Source organism: Microcaecilia unicolor, chromosome 2 (genome assembly GCF_901765095.1).
Source record: "Microcaecilia unicolor chromosome 2, aMicUni1.1, whole genome shotgun sequence".
NCBI classification, from domain to species: Eukaryota; Metazoa; Chordata; class Amphibia; order Gymnophiona; family Siphonopidae; genus Microcaecilia; species Microcaecilia unicolor.
This window is the reverse complement of record NC_044032.1, coordinates 130,495,870-130,510,997: the sequence shown is the minus strand read 5'-3', so window position 1 is coordinate 130,510,997 and position 15,128 is coordinate 130,495,870. Positions and strand designations below refer to the sequence as shown.

The window sequence follows — 15,128 nt, the reverse complement described above, 5'->3', positions numbered from 1 at the left end:
AGATAATTGGATCCCAGAGGAGTGAGGAGCTGGCTGGGGGGGGAAAAGGCAACAGCACTGCTGGTGAATTGTTACAATCCTGAAACCCAGGAGTGAGTTCTGTAAAGACTATTTCCCCCCTCAACTCTCACAAGATTCTTGTCTGCAGCCAAGTTACATCCTGAATGCAAAAGTGTTTTTCTTTCAACAAAGCACAAACAGAACAGACATAAGAGTAACTGCATCTGTTTTATAAAACTGCTAGCAGAAAGTGACAAGAGCTGCTTCACTTCTGATTTTTGTTCTATACAGCCTCTAAGAGGTACACAGATTTTTTAACTTCCTTCCTTATAATTTGGTCTGCAAAATTATCCACGTTACTGCTCTTGGAACCATTACAACAGTTGAGCTTGCTTCGTAAAAATACAAAGGGATACTTTGGTAATAGGTTAAGGTGCCAACTATACAGTCAGCCTTTGAGCTGCCTGGGACAGTATCTTCAGGAACATTTCTAAATATGTTAAAAGTTATGTACACACACATCTTGTGTTTGTAAATACTTTCAGCTGTATATAATTATTATATTTGCAGTTTTTAGACCCATTTACTCGGGAGCTTTATTATTGTTGGCACTGGTCTTTTCCTCCCTGATTTTGACAATTTTTGTCATTAATTTTTTGTACAACATCTTACACATTCCTGCATTTCCTTTTATGCACCAGTGTATTTATTTGAGGAGTTCTCAACTGCAGTCCATCGCGGGGACGACCAAAGTTCACGGGGGCGTGTCAGAGGTGTAGCGAAGGCGGGACTGGGGCGTATTTATTGGCCGATGAGAGATGGGCGTCCTCAGCCGATAATGGAAAAAAGAAGGGCGTCCCTGGCGAGAATTTGGTCCGCTTTATTTGGTCCCTTTTTTTTTAGGTCCAAGTCATAAAAAAGTGCCTGAACTGCCCAGATGACCACCAGAGGGAATCGGGGATGACCTCCCCTGACTCCCCCAGTGGTCACTAACCCCCTCCCACCCTAAAAAAACAACTTTAAAAACTTTTTTGCCAGCCTCTATGCCACCCTCAAATGGCATACTCCAGTCCATCGCAGTAGTATGCAGGTCCCTGGAACGGTTTTAGTGGGTGCAGTACACTTCAGGCAGGCAGACCCAGGCCCTTCCCCCCCTACCTGTTACACTTGTGGTGGAAAATGGGAGCCCTTCAAAACCCACCAGAAACCCACTGTACCCACATATGGGTGCCCCCCTTCACCCCTTAGGGCTATGGTAGTGGTGTATAGTTGTGGGGAGTGGGTTTTGGGGGGCTCAGCACCAAAGGTAATGGAGCTATGTACCTGGGAGCAATTTGTGAAGTCCACTGCAGTGCTAGGGTGCCAGGTTGGTGTCCTGGCATGTGGGGGGGGAACAGTGCACTACGAATCCTGGCCTTTCCCATGACCAAATGCCTTGGAGTTGTTTGTTTTTGAGATGGGCGCCCTCGGTTTCCATTATCGATGAAAACTGAGGGCGCCCATTTCTAAGGTCAACCCAGATGTTGAGATTTGGGTGCCCCCAACTGTATTATCGAAACGAAAGATGGACGCCCATCTCGTTTCGAAAATACGGTCGGCCCTGCCCCTTCACGGCACCGTCCTCGGAGATGGGCGTCCCCGATCGAAAATGCTCCTCCACGCAGCTTAGTAAAAGGGCCCCTAAATGAACTAAGATATTTCGGTGCCAGACCATAAAGAACTTTTTTTTAGTTTTAATAAAATTATCAATTTACATTCAAGACTTATATTCTTGTAACATAAAAATATTTTATAAGAAGGCAACAAATTAAGATAACAAAGGAAATAATTAATCTGTCTTAAAAGTCCACCATTAAACCTGGGCAAGGCAAATAACAGGAAATATACATTTAAAAGGTAAATGAAAGAGATAAGGCCATCCAATACAAGTTATGTAGTAGAAGTGGAACCCACCCAGAGGTGGATAGGAAACAGCAGCAGGTGACTTAGAGTCCAAAAGCATTTTTAAGGGTCCATGATCATAAAAAAAAAATATTTAACAGAATTATACTTAATTATATATTTACACGGGTAATTCAACTAGAAGAGGGCACCTAACTGTAATACACGTGGCCTCAGAACCAAAAATTGCTGATGACATTTCTGGGTTACCCTTGCAACATCAGGAAAAGCCCGAACTTTACACCCTAAAAAAGTAGAATCACGATGGTGGAAGAAAAGCCTTAAAACCCAATCATGGTCAGGGTCTAATACAAAGGACAAAATTTAAGTTGCAGGTTTAACTTCTTCAGCCACATCTGCCTCGATAACCTGAGTCAAATTTAACAAATAATCTAAATTAATAACTGCATCTGCTGGTTAATTCTTGTTTTGTTTTTCAGTGGGGTAAAGTATGTCTTAGATATCAGTGGATAAGAACTTGGAATTTTCAAAACATCCACAAGATATTTCTTAAAAGTAATCAATGGAGCTTCAGCAAATACTTTAGGAAAATGTATGAAACGCAAAGTCTTATATCTTGAAATATTGTCCAAAACATTGGTGTAGCCAGACCCAGTATTTTGGATGAGCCCAGAGCTAACTTAGATGGGCCCTTCCACAGCATGGCACCCCACTGCTCCCCCCCCCCCCAATTTTTTTTTCACCTACCCCACATCAACATCTCTCCTCTTCTGTGATGTCCTAGCATCTGCCCGCCCGTCGCTGAACCCCATCCCTCCCTGATGTACCTTACAGGCGTTCCCAGCACCTGTAGTGATTCAATTATTGCTGCCTGCGCCGGCCTTCAGGCTGCCATCGGCCAGGTTCCGCCCTCGCTTTCATCATTTCCTGTCTGGCAAGACCCGGCCGATGGAAGCCTTCAGGGCTGGCGCAGGCAGCAATAATTGCTATCATCCAGTCATTAAAAAAAAAAACCCTATAGCTTGATATGACTTATTTCACCTGTACTGTCTTGAAGTTTTTCCTATAAAAGTACAGTGTTTTGTCTAGTGTTTTTGTTTGTTGGGGTTTTTTTGTGAGTTTAAATCATAACGGTTTTGCTTGGGTGATGGGATTAGTCTTGTTCTGGAGGAGAGGCGTGTTATATGCTGGGGAAGTAGGGGTCAGCAGGAGAATTTGAAAGCTGGTGATCTGTGTGTGTGAATCTGGACTCCTGTTTTACTGAACAGAAAAATTCCATTTGATGTAACTTTTGGTATATGAGAAACAGTTGCAGTTCTGTTGCTTTCAGCTTGAAGAGTAGTTGCTGCAAATGTATGTTTCCTCCCCCCCCCCCCCCTTTCTTTTGCTACACCCTCCAAATAGGCTGTAAAACTTGTGTCTCTGAGCTGAGTGCAGTTTGTAATCTTACAAAATAGTTCAGCAAGCACAGGTTTAATGTCCTGTAACTTCCCCAAGCAAGGAGCTGCATTCAAAACTGAGCTCCACTCACCCATTTATTGTTGCCAATTTACTTGGGGGGGGGAGGGATATGTTGCTGTGTTTGTGTGTGTGTATGGGGGGAGGGGGGTAAATTTTATTTTTATGATACACTTCAGGTAATAGCTTCAGGAGTGACTAGAAAAGCAAGCTGCAAAACGGAGACCAGAATTCAAATCCTGCTTCTCCCACTCATGTTTAATGTGATTTTGGGCAGGTCACTTCATCTTTCATTGCATTAGGTACAGCTTAGATTGGTGGAATTCATTCCCAGTTCATGAGAGCTACAAATAGATTAGGTCATCTGTAACAAAGACACAGAAGAGATTTGCATAGTTTTGACTCCCATTGTACTCATCTCTTGAAGATATTCGCTAGGGATATCCTGACTCTCCCAGCTCGAGAGTCACAAGCAGGTCACGTTAATACCACTGGATTAGATTTTGAAAAAAGCAAGTTATGAATATCTTAAGATTTGTGGGCAATTCTGTAACTGGGAGCCTCCTGCAGGGCCGGTCAAACCCGGTAAGCAGGGTAAGCGCCTCAGGGGGACGCCTGCCTTCAAGGGCGCCGCTGCGGCGCCATACCGCACCGCCCTTGGTGCTTTAAATCTTTAATTTACCTCCGTTCCAGCAGCCGCACCATATGAAAGCCCTGCCCCATCTCTAGCCTTCCCTCCCTTCATGAGTTCATTCCGCAGTCCCGCCTTCTGACATCATTTCCTTGAGGGCGGGACTGCAGAACGAACTCATGAAGGGAGGGAAGGCTAGAGACGGGGCAAGGCTTTCAAATGACGCGGCTGCTGGAACGGAGGTAAATTAAAGATTTAAAGCATGAAGGGCGGCGGGAGATGGGAGCAAAGGAGAATTGTTGGACAGGGGCAGGGTTGGAGAAGAGAGAAAGGAGATGCTGGGAGGGGGCCCGCGGGTGCCGGAGGGGGGGGCGCGCGGGCGCCAACTCATATTCTGCAGGGGGGTGCCAGAGACCCTAGGACCGGCCCTGGCCTCCTGTTAGCACCCCAGTGCCATGCAGGGAGTGCCAGTGCACCAAGATGCTGTTATGCTTGTATTCTATAAGTCACGTGGAGGGGCATAATCGAACGCGAACGCCCATCTCCATGGGCATCTATCTCCGAGGACGGATACGTGAAGGGGTGGGACAGACCGTATTTTTGAAAAAGATGGGCATCCATCTTTTGTTTCGATAATACGGTTGGTGCTGGGCACCTGCATCGGATTTGGGCGGATTTGAGCTGGGGGGAATCGTTTTTCAGCGATAATGGAAACCGAAGGCGCCCAGCTCAAAAACAAATAACTCAAAGGCATTTGGTCGTGGGAGGGGCCAGGATTTGTAGTGCACTGGTCCCACTAACTGAATGGAAAAAGCCCTTCCCTTACTAATGTAACCCCTAAGGGGTTAAAAAGAAAAGTTACCTGGGTTGGGAAGCTGTTTTGAGGCTTTGGAATGTTTTAGGCACCTGGCAAGTGCTTGAGCTTAGGGCAGGGATGTCAGTGGGTTCTAAGCTTTACAGTTGGCAGTTGGGAGGTAGGTGCAAAGCTGACAAGACCTGTAGTAGTGGTCTCTGGTCAGCGGAGAGTAAAAAAGTTCTAAAACTGACAAATTAGAGTTTTGGGGAACGTGTGTGTGCTCAGAGAGTTATTTTTAGGTTAATTGATTAACTTGTGCAAAGCCTGTCGCGGTTTTTAAGGCTTTTAAAGTTGTGATTGAAAACTGTGTGACCAACGTGTGACCAACGTGTAATTAGACTCTGGAATTCGTTGCCGGAGAACGTGGTACGGGCGGTTAGCTTGACGGAGTTTAAAAAGGGGTTAGATAGATTCCTAAAGGACAAGTCCATAGACCGCTATTAAATGGACTTGGAAAAATTCCGCATTTTTAGGTATAACTTGTCTGGAATGTTGTTACGTTTGGGGAGCGTGCCAGGTGCCCTTGACCTGGATTGGCCACTGTCGGTGACAGGATGCTGGGCTAGATGGACCTTTGGTCTTTCCCAGTATGGCACTACTTATGTACTTATGTACTTCTGTGGGAAGTTCCAGACTCATGTGACAGTTTAAGTGTTTATTCCTTGCTGTCAGAATAAACAGGGGTTCTGTAAGTAACTTATGAAAAAATAAATAAACCCTGAAGTTTACAAAATTAATTGCTTTTGGGGAAAAAAAAGCAATTGGATTGTTTTAAAGTTACTGTGCATACAGTATTGCTGTGTGAGATTTTCAGAAGGGTTTAAACTCTCTGCATTTGTTAGTTAATATTAATGAGTTCGGTTATAAAGAAAATATTATTCTGGGAAACATTATTTGAAGGGTGGGATTAGATTAGGGTCAAATAATTATACATTTCTTTTGTTGGGAAAGCTAGCTAGGGAAGTGACTTAAAGGTCATATGCAAGGGCTACTTGATTGACTGTATTAGTTAGGGTTTAGGGTTTTTTTTTATTAATTTTTAAAGCACAGGATAGTAGGTATCCCGGACCAGCCCGATTTCAGCCAACAATAAAAATATGGTACCCAACGATTAAAGAAAGGCGAAGAACAGAAGATTACAAGAAAGCGGGAACAAAAGTTAAGTGCACTGAGGTTAATATACAAAGCTACACAAAAGACTGACTTAGTAAAGGCTAATAAAAAGAACAAAAGAAAAGAAAAACACATGCTTACCTGCTTGATAGATGAGAAACCTGAAAAGAAACAAAAGCAAAGAATCAATTCTTACAAGGAGAGGGAGGTTCTAATTAACTTTAGATGGTTATTTAGATATGGACTTTTGCAAATGTTAGGGGATACTTATCTGATAATCATTTGAAGAAGTTGCTGAGATGGGAAATTAATGTGCTAGAAAGAAGAGACAGTTAACTTGTTAGTTGAAAGAATTTGAATTTTACACATATACTTAACTCAAATAAAAAGAATAATTTATTGAAGTTTATATGTAAATGTCATTTGTTTTCCTGCGTTGCAGCAGAACACCAACACAAATTTAGATTCTTTCCTCTCCCTGTTTTAGGAATAGGGAGACGAGGTTAGTTTAAATGACTTTGTCTCTTCTCTGTCCGTTCCATAATAGTTTGCCCGAGGTATTCTAAGGGTATTGTAGGGTAAACTATTGTGCCCAAGAGTGAGGTCACAGTTACACTAATCTGAGTTAGCTCATTTGCACACGATTTCCTTCCTAAGGAGGGTGCCTGAACTGCCCAGATGACCACCGGAGGGAACCAGGGATGACCTCCCCTGACTTCCCCAGTGGTGATTAACCACCTCCCACCCCCAAAAATACAATGTTTCAAACTTTTTTTTTAGAGTATGTCCTTTGCTATGCCTCCATCCCTGCAACGGCAGTTGAGAATGTCCAAAATGCTTCCAACACCCTCTTTATTTATTTGGATTGCAGATCACAAGTGGCAGCAGTGGGATTTGAACCAGCCATCTCTGGATTACTAGACCAGTGCTCTAACCACTCCTCCACTCCACTTCCTTGAAATTTGGCTGTCCCTGTAGGGGGGGGGGGGGGCAGTTCAGGATGTCCAAAATGTTTGCAAGCAGGACATCCATGCCTTCGTTATGCCTCTGCTGACATACACATACCTCCCCCGCCCAGGGACCTACAAACTGCCCCCCCCCCCCCACACACACACAGTGATGGCCAAATTTCAAGGAAGTGGAATGGCACAGAGGAGTGACAGACTGGCCTAGTGGTTTGAGTTTTGGTCTGGTAATCCAGAGGTGGCTGGTTCAAATCCCACTGCTGCTACTTGTGATCCACAATCTAAATAAATAAAGAGGGTGTTGGAAGCATTTTGGATGTCTTCAACTGCCGTTGCAGGGAAGGACATCTTCAACTGCCGTCGCAGGGACAGAGACGTGGTGAAGGATATACTCTTAAAAAAAAAAAAGTTTGTAAAGTTGTTTTTTTCCCGGGTGGGAGGTGGTTAATCACCACTGGGGAAGTCAGGGAAGGTCATCCCCGATTCCCTCCAGTGGTCATCTGGGCAGTTCAGGCACTTTTTGGGGACTTGTTCATGAGAAAAAAGGGTCCACAAAAAGCGGCCCAAATTCTCGCTTCTGGCGCCCTTCTTTTTTTGATTATCGGCCGAGGGCGCCCATCCTCTCCTCAGCCAATAAACACGCCCCAGTCCCGCCTTCACCACGCCTCCGACACCCCCCGTCAACTTTGTTCGTTCCCGCGACAGATTGCAGTTGGAGACGCCCAAAATCGGCTTTTGATTATACCGATTTGGGCGCCCACGGGAGAAAGGCGCCCATCTCCCAATTTGGGTCGAAATATGGGTGTCTTTCTCTTTTGAAAATAAGGCTGTTAGGCACCTAAATATGCAGTTACACATGTACTTGAATTGAACTCTGTAATGTTGCGTGTGGAAGTGGGTGCCCTGCCCATATGACAGTTATGTGCTATACCAGTTTAATAAGGATTGTTAAAACAAATTTTCAGAGTTGAACCTAGAGCTCTTGTTGAAGCATATAAAAATATAAGGGGTCCTTTTACTAAGATGCGCTGAAAAATGGCTTGCGGTAGTGTAGGCGCAGGTCAATCCATTTTTCAGCATGCCTTTTAAAAAGGCCAGTTTAGCACATAAATATAGAATAGTGTTTAGGCACTATACTGCCATGTGCTTGAGTAAATGTACATTTAACCACTTGTATGGCAGGCTGTGTTGGTTTCCTGAAGAAGCTCCGTGAAACGGGTCCGCCCCCAATTTTTTTTTTTTTTTTTTTTACTTAAAAAATATAAGAAAACCCTCATTGGGAGGTTTTTGGGATCAGTGATTACTTTTCACTGTGTGCTTCTAAGAAATTTGTGTTCCGGTTGCCACAGTAGAATGAGATCCCTTTTCCTCCCTTTAATTAAGAGCGCTGTTGAATCTTCACATTTACATTGCGAGTTGTCTCTGAACTTCAGTGAAGTAGATCCGAGTGGGGTTGTACTAGGCGGTAAGTAAACCACTCGCCAAGCAGCCTTTCTGGGGGGAGGCCTTACCACCACCTATTTAGGTGATGGTAAGGGCTTCCATGCTAACGTGGCGGTAACTGGATAGCACACGGTGCTGTGTGATTACCACCAGGTAAGCCCTGGCGCTACAAAAAATACAAAATACTCTTGTAGTGCCGGAAATGGCGTGTGCTGGGGGTGGGAACTACCATTGGGCTCCTGTGGTAGTTCTGGATTGGCGCACGGCAAGCTCATTACTGCATGCCAAATCTTTAGTATCCTGAAATTTGGTCGTCCTTAGAGATGGCCGTCCCTAGACTTGGTCGTTTCTGATTTTCGGTGATAGTGGAAACCAAGGAGGTCCATCTCAGAAATGACCAAATGCAAGCCTTTTGGTCATGGGAGGAGCCAGCATTTCTAGTGCAATGGTCCCCCTCACATGCCAGGACACCAACCGGGCACCCTAGGGGGCACTGCAGTGGACTTCATAAATTGCTCCCAGGTACATAGCTCCCTTACCTTGTGTGCTGAGCCCCCCAAAACCCACTACCCACAACTGTACACCACTACTATAGCCCTTATGGGTAAAGGGGGGCACCTAGATGTGGGTACAGTGGGTTTTGGAGGGCTCGCTGTTTCCTCCACAAACGTAACAGGTGGGGGGGGGGGGGATGGGCCTGGGTCCGCCTGCCTGAAGTGCACTGCACCCACTAAAACTGCTCCAGGGACCTACATACTGCTGTGATGGACCCGAGTATGGCATAGAGGCTGGCAATCAATATTTTGAAAGATGTTTTTTGAGGGTGGGAGGGGGTTAGTGACCACTGGGGGAGTAAGGGGATGTCATCCCCGATTCTCTCCGGTGGTCATCTGGTCATTTCGGCTACCTTTTTGTGCCTTTGTCGTAAGAAAAATATGTTATCTCCAACTATTACACCAGACTATATGGTTGAAATACTTTTTAAATTTTATTTTGTAAATTGCAGTGCTCAGTAATACTGTTGTGTTCTTTAAACCAAATGTTTCGCCACCACACATCATAGCACTCACACTCCTTGCCTTCCAATTCTCACAGCGTGAGACTCTCACTGCTGGAATAGATACAAAATATAATCATACTGGCATTTATCTTAGCTGTTTCCGGTAAGTGCGCGGTCTGTGATGCTTCCAGAACACCCGTGCTTAGTGAGCACTGCAATTTAAAAAATAAAATAAAAAATGTATTTCAACCATATAGGTTTTGAATTGATAGTCTGGTGTAATAGTTGGAGATAACATATTTACCAACACCAGTTTAATATACTTGAAACTCTCATATTTTTACTGAGTAAGAAAAATACGACCAGGTAACATCGTCCAAGTGTTCGTGAGGGATGTCTTTGTTTCTTTCGATTATGGGTCGAGGACGTCCAAGTGTTAGGTACGCCCTAGTCCCGCCTTCGCTACGCCTGACACGCCCCCTTGAACTTTGGCCGTTCTGCGATGGAAAGCAGTTGGAGACGTCCAAAATCGGCTTCCCATTATACCGATTTGGACATCCCTGGGAGAAGGACGTCCATCTTCCAAATTATTTCGAAAGATGGGCATCCTTCTCTTTCGAAAATGATCCATAAGTCATTCTGACAAAAAAAAAGTTCCAGAAATGCATTAATCTGCAAGTGATTTGATTAAAAAACAATGAGCATAAAAAGAGGGTGCTGCTGTTAGAGGCTTGTCACTAGATTTTATTTTAATTTTCATTTGTGACTATATCTGCCCTCAACCTTCACAAGGTAATAATAGTTAGAAGTTATTTAGAACCAGAAGCACAAGACTTTCCAGAACTTTCCATAAGCAGCCTGAGCTCATTCTGGAATGGGACCTGCCCAGTGGGAGTATTCTGCTGCAGGGTTGTATGAGTTCGCTGGAGATGGTATGCAAGCATTCTTGTGCCACAGTCCTTGAATATCACCCAGAAACATGTTGAGGATTTTCCTGAGTTGGTGGGAGGGGAGGTAGCCAAGAGGGCTGAGAGCTTTGAACAGGCTTAACCTGTATAACCTGATGCTTATGCTTTGTTCTGGCATTTGGTGCTATCAGTTTCCTGTTTTTGATTTTCTTATGGCGTAGACTTGATTAACAGTCAATGAGATATGTTTCATTTTTTTTAATGATTCACGATTTGTTCTGTTAGTGTTCCAGAAGTGGTTTACCCCTTGAAAAATGAAGCCCGCAAGCCTTCCAATGTTTACAGCAGCAGCTCTGATGCAACATCTAAGAAACCTCAGCAGAAGAAAAGAGCAGGAAGACCAAGGAGAACAGAGACTGAGGTCTTTGACACAGATTATACTACAGGAGGGGAATCCTGTGAAGAACTGGATGAGGAGAACTGGGAAAGGTAGCAGCATTTTCTTCTACAAAGGGCATCTTGTTTCCACGTCAGTTTTCCAACACTGATAAATATGTAATGAGAAATGCTTGATGGGAGGGAGGAGGAGAGGATCAGGAGTAAGAGACTGATGGGCCGATGATCAGTAGCCCCGTGCTGTTCCAAACAGCGCTCTAAAAATAGCGCCGAACAGCACGGGGCTATAGTGCCTCTATGATCAAAGCTAATAGCCTTCAAATTTATGTGTGTTATTAGCTCTGATCATAGGGGTACTTCAGCAGGAGGATTGTGCTTGGGCATTTGCCCAAGGCACAATCCTCCCACAGAAGCTGTTTGACAGGTCAGGGATTTTCTTCCAGACCTGTCAAACCTAAGCCCGCCCCTCCCCCAAAAACACAAGATCTGGAAGTCTGGTGGACCTCCAGACCCACACTCCCAAAGCACAAAAATCCTGGTCGTCCAGTAGGACCACTAACTTCCCCCCTCCCCACCCCCACCCTTACACAAAAGCATAAAAACCCTGGTGGTCCAGTGGGACCACTATCTATTCATCCCTCCTCCCTGGTAGCCTACCTGTCCGTAGTCATAGTAGTGGATGGAAAGAGGGACTAGCACTCCCTCCCTCCTCTTCGGGTGCCTTCCTAAAATGGTGGCGTCCCACCCTGCTCATTGCATCCTAGATGTACTGGGTGGAGCTTAACTCCATATATGGGTTAAGCCCTGCCTGGCACATCCCAGGATGCACCGGGATGTGCCGGGAGAGGTAGGCTGCTGGAGAGAGAGGGCAGATAGATAGCAGTCCCACTGGACCACCAGGACATTTTTGTTCAATGTGGGAGGGGGGAAGCTAGTGGTTCCACTGGACCACCAGGGTTTTTTTTTGGGGGGGGGGGGGGGGGCGAAGCTAGCAGTCCCACTGAGCCACCAGGGTTTTTGTGCTTTGTAGGTCGGAGGCCTGGAGGGAGGGAGGGGGGCAGGCTTAGGTTTAACAGGTCCGAGAGAAAATCTCGGACCAAATCTCTTTAGTGGGTCTACTTCATTCCTCCCTCGCTAGCAAGCCCTAATACCAGCTGCTAGATGGTGTAAAGGTTTGTAGCAGTATCAGCGCCGTTGTTTGGCACACTGCTCACTGATCATGAGGGATGAATATGCGGGAGACCCTTGTTTGCATGCATTTGCATGCAATTAGTGTTCGGAGCTGGCAAGCACATTATTACACATCAGAAGTACATCGTAAGCTAGGCTGTATAGAATGAGGTTGTATGGATGCTGCAAGTTTTCCTCTAGTATAATGTTCTTTACAACCTCTATTAGCGGCTGACCAAATTTCAGTTTCAAATTTGTCACCAAAACAAACCCGAAATCTGGGTTTGTGTTAAATGCATGTACACTTTCGGCAAAAACCCAAACCATAGCCATGCCTCCTGCCACCGCAAGCCCATCCTCCCCCCCCCAACCGAAAACACATTCTCCTCCTCAGACTGCCCATCTGCTCTGCCCCCTCCCCCAGACCTACCTTTTAAAAGCCCTAGTGGTCTAGTGGCCTTTTCGGGGCAGGAGCAGCCTGAGTTGCTCCTGCACCCAATAGCTGCATTTTGAAATGGCGGCCGAGACCGCAATCCCAATTCCGAAATGGCAACTGCCATTTCCAAATGCCAATAGTGGGTGCAGGAGCACCTTGGCCTGCTCCTGCCCTGAAAAAGCCAGTAGACTACCAGGGCTTTTAAAAAGTAGGCCTGGGGACGGCCCACAGGGGTGGGCAGAGTTGGTGGGCAAACCGGGAAGGGAATAAGCTTTCTGTTGGGGGTGGGTGGGCAGAGTTGGGGGGCAAACTGAGGAGAGAACAAGCTTTTTGCTGTGTGTGGGGGGGGTGTTGGTTTGGGGGGATGGGCTTGTGGCCACAGCTTTGTTTTTGGTTCCGGTCAGAACCAAAAACCACTGGTTTCTGTCGGCAACTATCCTCCATTACCTTGTAAGTGTTGAGTTCAGAAATGGTGCAGACAATTGCAGTATAATGGCCCAGGACCCTGAGGATATCGAGGAGATGCCAACATTTTTGTTATTAATTAAAACTTTTTTATTAATAAAAATTAGGGCTGCATTTCAATTAAAAGTTTAATCATGCAGTTAAAGGTACGTTATATTTTATTCCCACTGTAGCTCCTTGTGACTAGGGGCAAGTCACTTAACCCTCCATTGCCCAGAGTCACAAGGAACTGCAGTGGGAACAAATATAAAGAACATACTTTTTTAATTGCACAATTAGAAATTTTAATCAAAATGCAGCCTTAATAAAATCAAAGAATAAAAAATAAGGAAAAGAAATACAAACTGAAAAATTACAAATGAAATAATCTAAAAATGCAGACCAGCTATAAACAGCCTTACTGTTTTCAGAGCATACTTCAGAAAAACAAGCCTAACAAAAATATCAGGCCAAAGAAACAAAGCCAAAATGGAAACAAATAGCATAACAATGGTACACCCCACAGTGTGAATCCCTAACCCTACCACAAACAAATACCAAAATATATCCTCAATATACATTTATCGGCCTCCCATCCCCTCCCCATCACCCTCCTTATTGCCAACTATCCACTGAATCTGTAAGTGCACTGTTCCGTCAGAGTCAGAGTACTCCCTCAAATACTCACCTTATTCCCCCCCCCCCAAACAGCCTCCTCTTGCTCCAGTATGGTAACAATTCCTTGTTAGAATCATATCACCCCTGGCGATGTCTGTCTGTCTGTCTGTAAGCTTTTCCAAGTCCGCTAGAGGTTTCAATCAGAGTAACCAATCTTGTAGGGTAGGTCTCAGCAGTTGTTTCCCGTGTGTCATAATTTCACATTAGCAGCCACCAAACCCATATGCCACTTCATCCTTCTTTTATTACCCAAACCCCAATGGCATATTTTTGAACCTCTTTAGTAGCCATAAGATTATGGTAGCTTAATTATATAATGATACAATTATGACATGCAAGTTGGATGAGGAGATCTTTATTACAGCTGTTTTTTAAATATGGTCTGACAGCTTAGCTGTCATTCACTTGGCCATGTTTATAGTCTTCCATGCTGAGATATCTCTTGTGTGCAGGGACTAAGGGGTGAGCTATCCTGCTTGCCTAATGCCAGGATTAGTCACTCACAGATGACATCATTGGGTTTTCATTTGTGTGTGACAAACAATGATGTCATTACCATTAGGAAAGGAATGGAAAACAAAAATTAGGAAGTTATAATGCTTTTGTATCGCTCCATGGTGCGACCACACCTCGAATACTGTGTGCAATTCTGGTCACCACATCTCAAAAAAGATATAGTGGAATTAGAAAAGGTACAGAGAAGGGTGATGAAAATGATAAAGGAGATGGGTCGACTTCCCTATGTGGAAAGGCTAAAGCAGCTAAGGTTCTTCAGCCTGGAGAAAAGACAGCTGAGGGAAGATATGATAGGGGTCTATACAATGAGTGGAGGGGTCTATACAATGAGTGGAGTGGAACAGGTAGACATGAATCGCTTGTTTACGCGTTCCAAAAATACTAGGACTAGGGGCATGCAATTTATTTATTTATTTTTTTTTTTTGCTCACACCTTTTTCAGTAGTAGCTCAAGATGAGTTACATTCAGGTACTCTCTCTGTCCAAGGAGGGTTCACAATCTAAGAAGATTGTACCTGAGGTAATGGAGGGTTAAGTGACTTGCTCAAGATCACAAGGAGCAGCAGTAGGATTTGAACCAGCCACCACCTGGATTTCAAGACTGGTGCTCTAACCACTAGGCCATGCCTCCACTCCACAATGAAGCTAAGTAGTAAATTTAAAATAAATCAGAGAAAATATTTCTTCACTCAACGTGTAATAAACTTTGGAATTCGTTGCCAGAGAATGTGGTAGAAGCAGTTAGATTAGCAGGGTTTAAAAAAGGTTTGGATAACTTTCTAAAAGAAAAGTCCATAAGCCATTATTAAGATGGACTTGGGGAAAATTCCTTCTTATTTCTAGGATAAGCATCATAAAACGTATTATACTGTTTTGGTATATTGCCAGGTACTTGTAACCTTGGTTGGCCGCTGTTGGAAACTGGTTAGTGGGCTTGATGGACCTTCGGTCTGTCCTCTTGAAGAGACAGGGAACTTGATGTGCACTGTTCGTGTCCCTTTTACTAAACCACGCTAGTGGTTCTCAGAGCAGCAATGCCGACAAAGATCATTCACTTTGAATTGGCTTTGTTGGCATTGCTGTGCGGGAATTGCTAGCGTAGATTGGTAAAAGAGGGCCTTAGAGATCCAAAATCAGGGTTTTGTTTTTGTTCTTTTTATTGTGAAGCAAAACATGAATATAAATTATACCATAGTACAAATGACCTTAGCA

The 15,128-nt window shown here is 44.5% G+C and overlaps 1 protein-coding gene across 1 annotated transcript in view; it reads left to right on the top strand.

Annotated features, from left to right (window-relative positions):
* The window catches only part of OCLN (occludin), an 82,203-nt gene that overhangs the window by 48,085 nt on the left and 18,990 nt on the right, over positions 1 to 15,128 (top strand). The window contains exon 6 of the mRNA XM_030193322.1: positions 10,562 to 10,765. Within this exon, the coding sequence (XP_030049182.1) occupies positions 10,562 to 10,765 (204 nt within the window). The remainder of the gene's footprint in view (positions 1 to 10,561; positions 10,766 to 15,128) is intronic.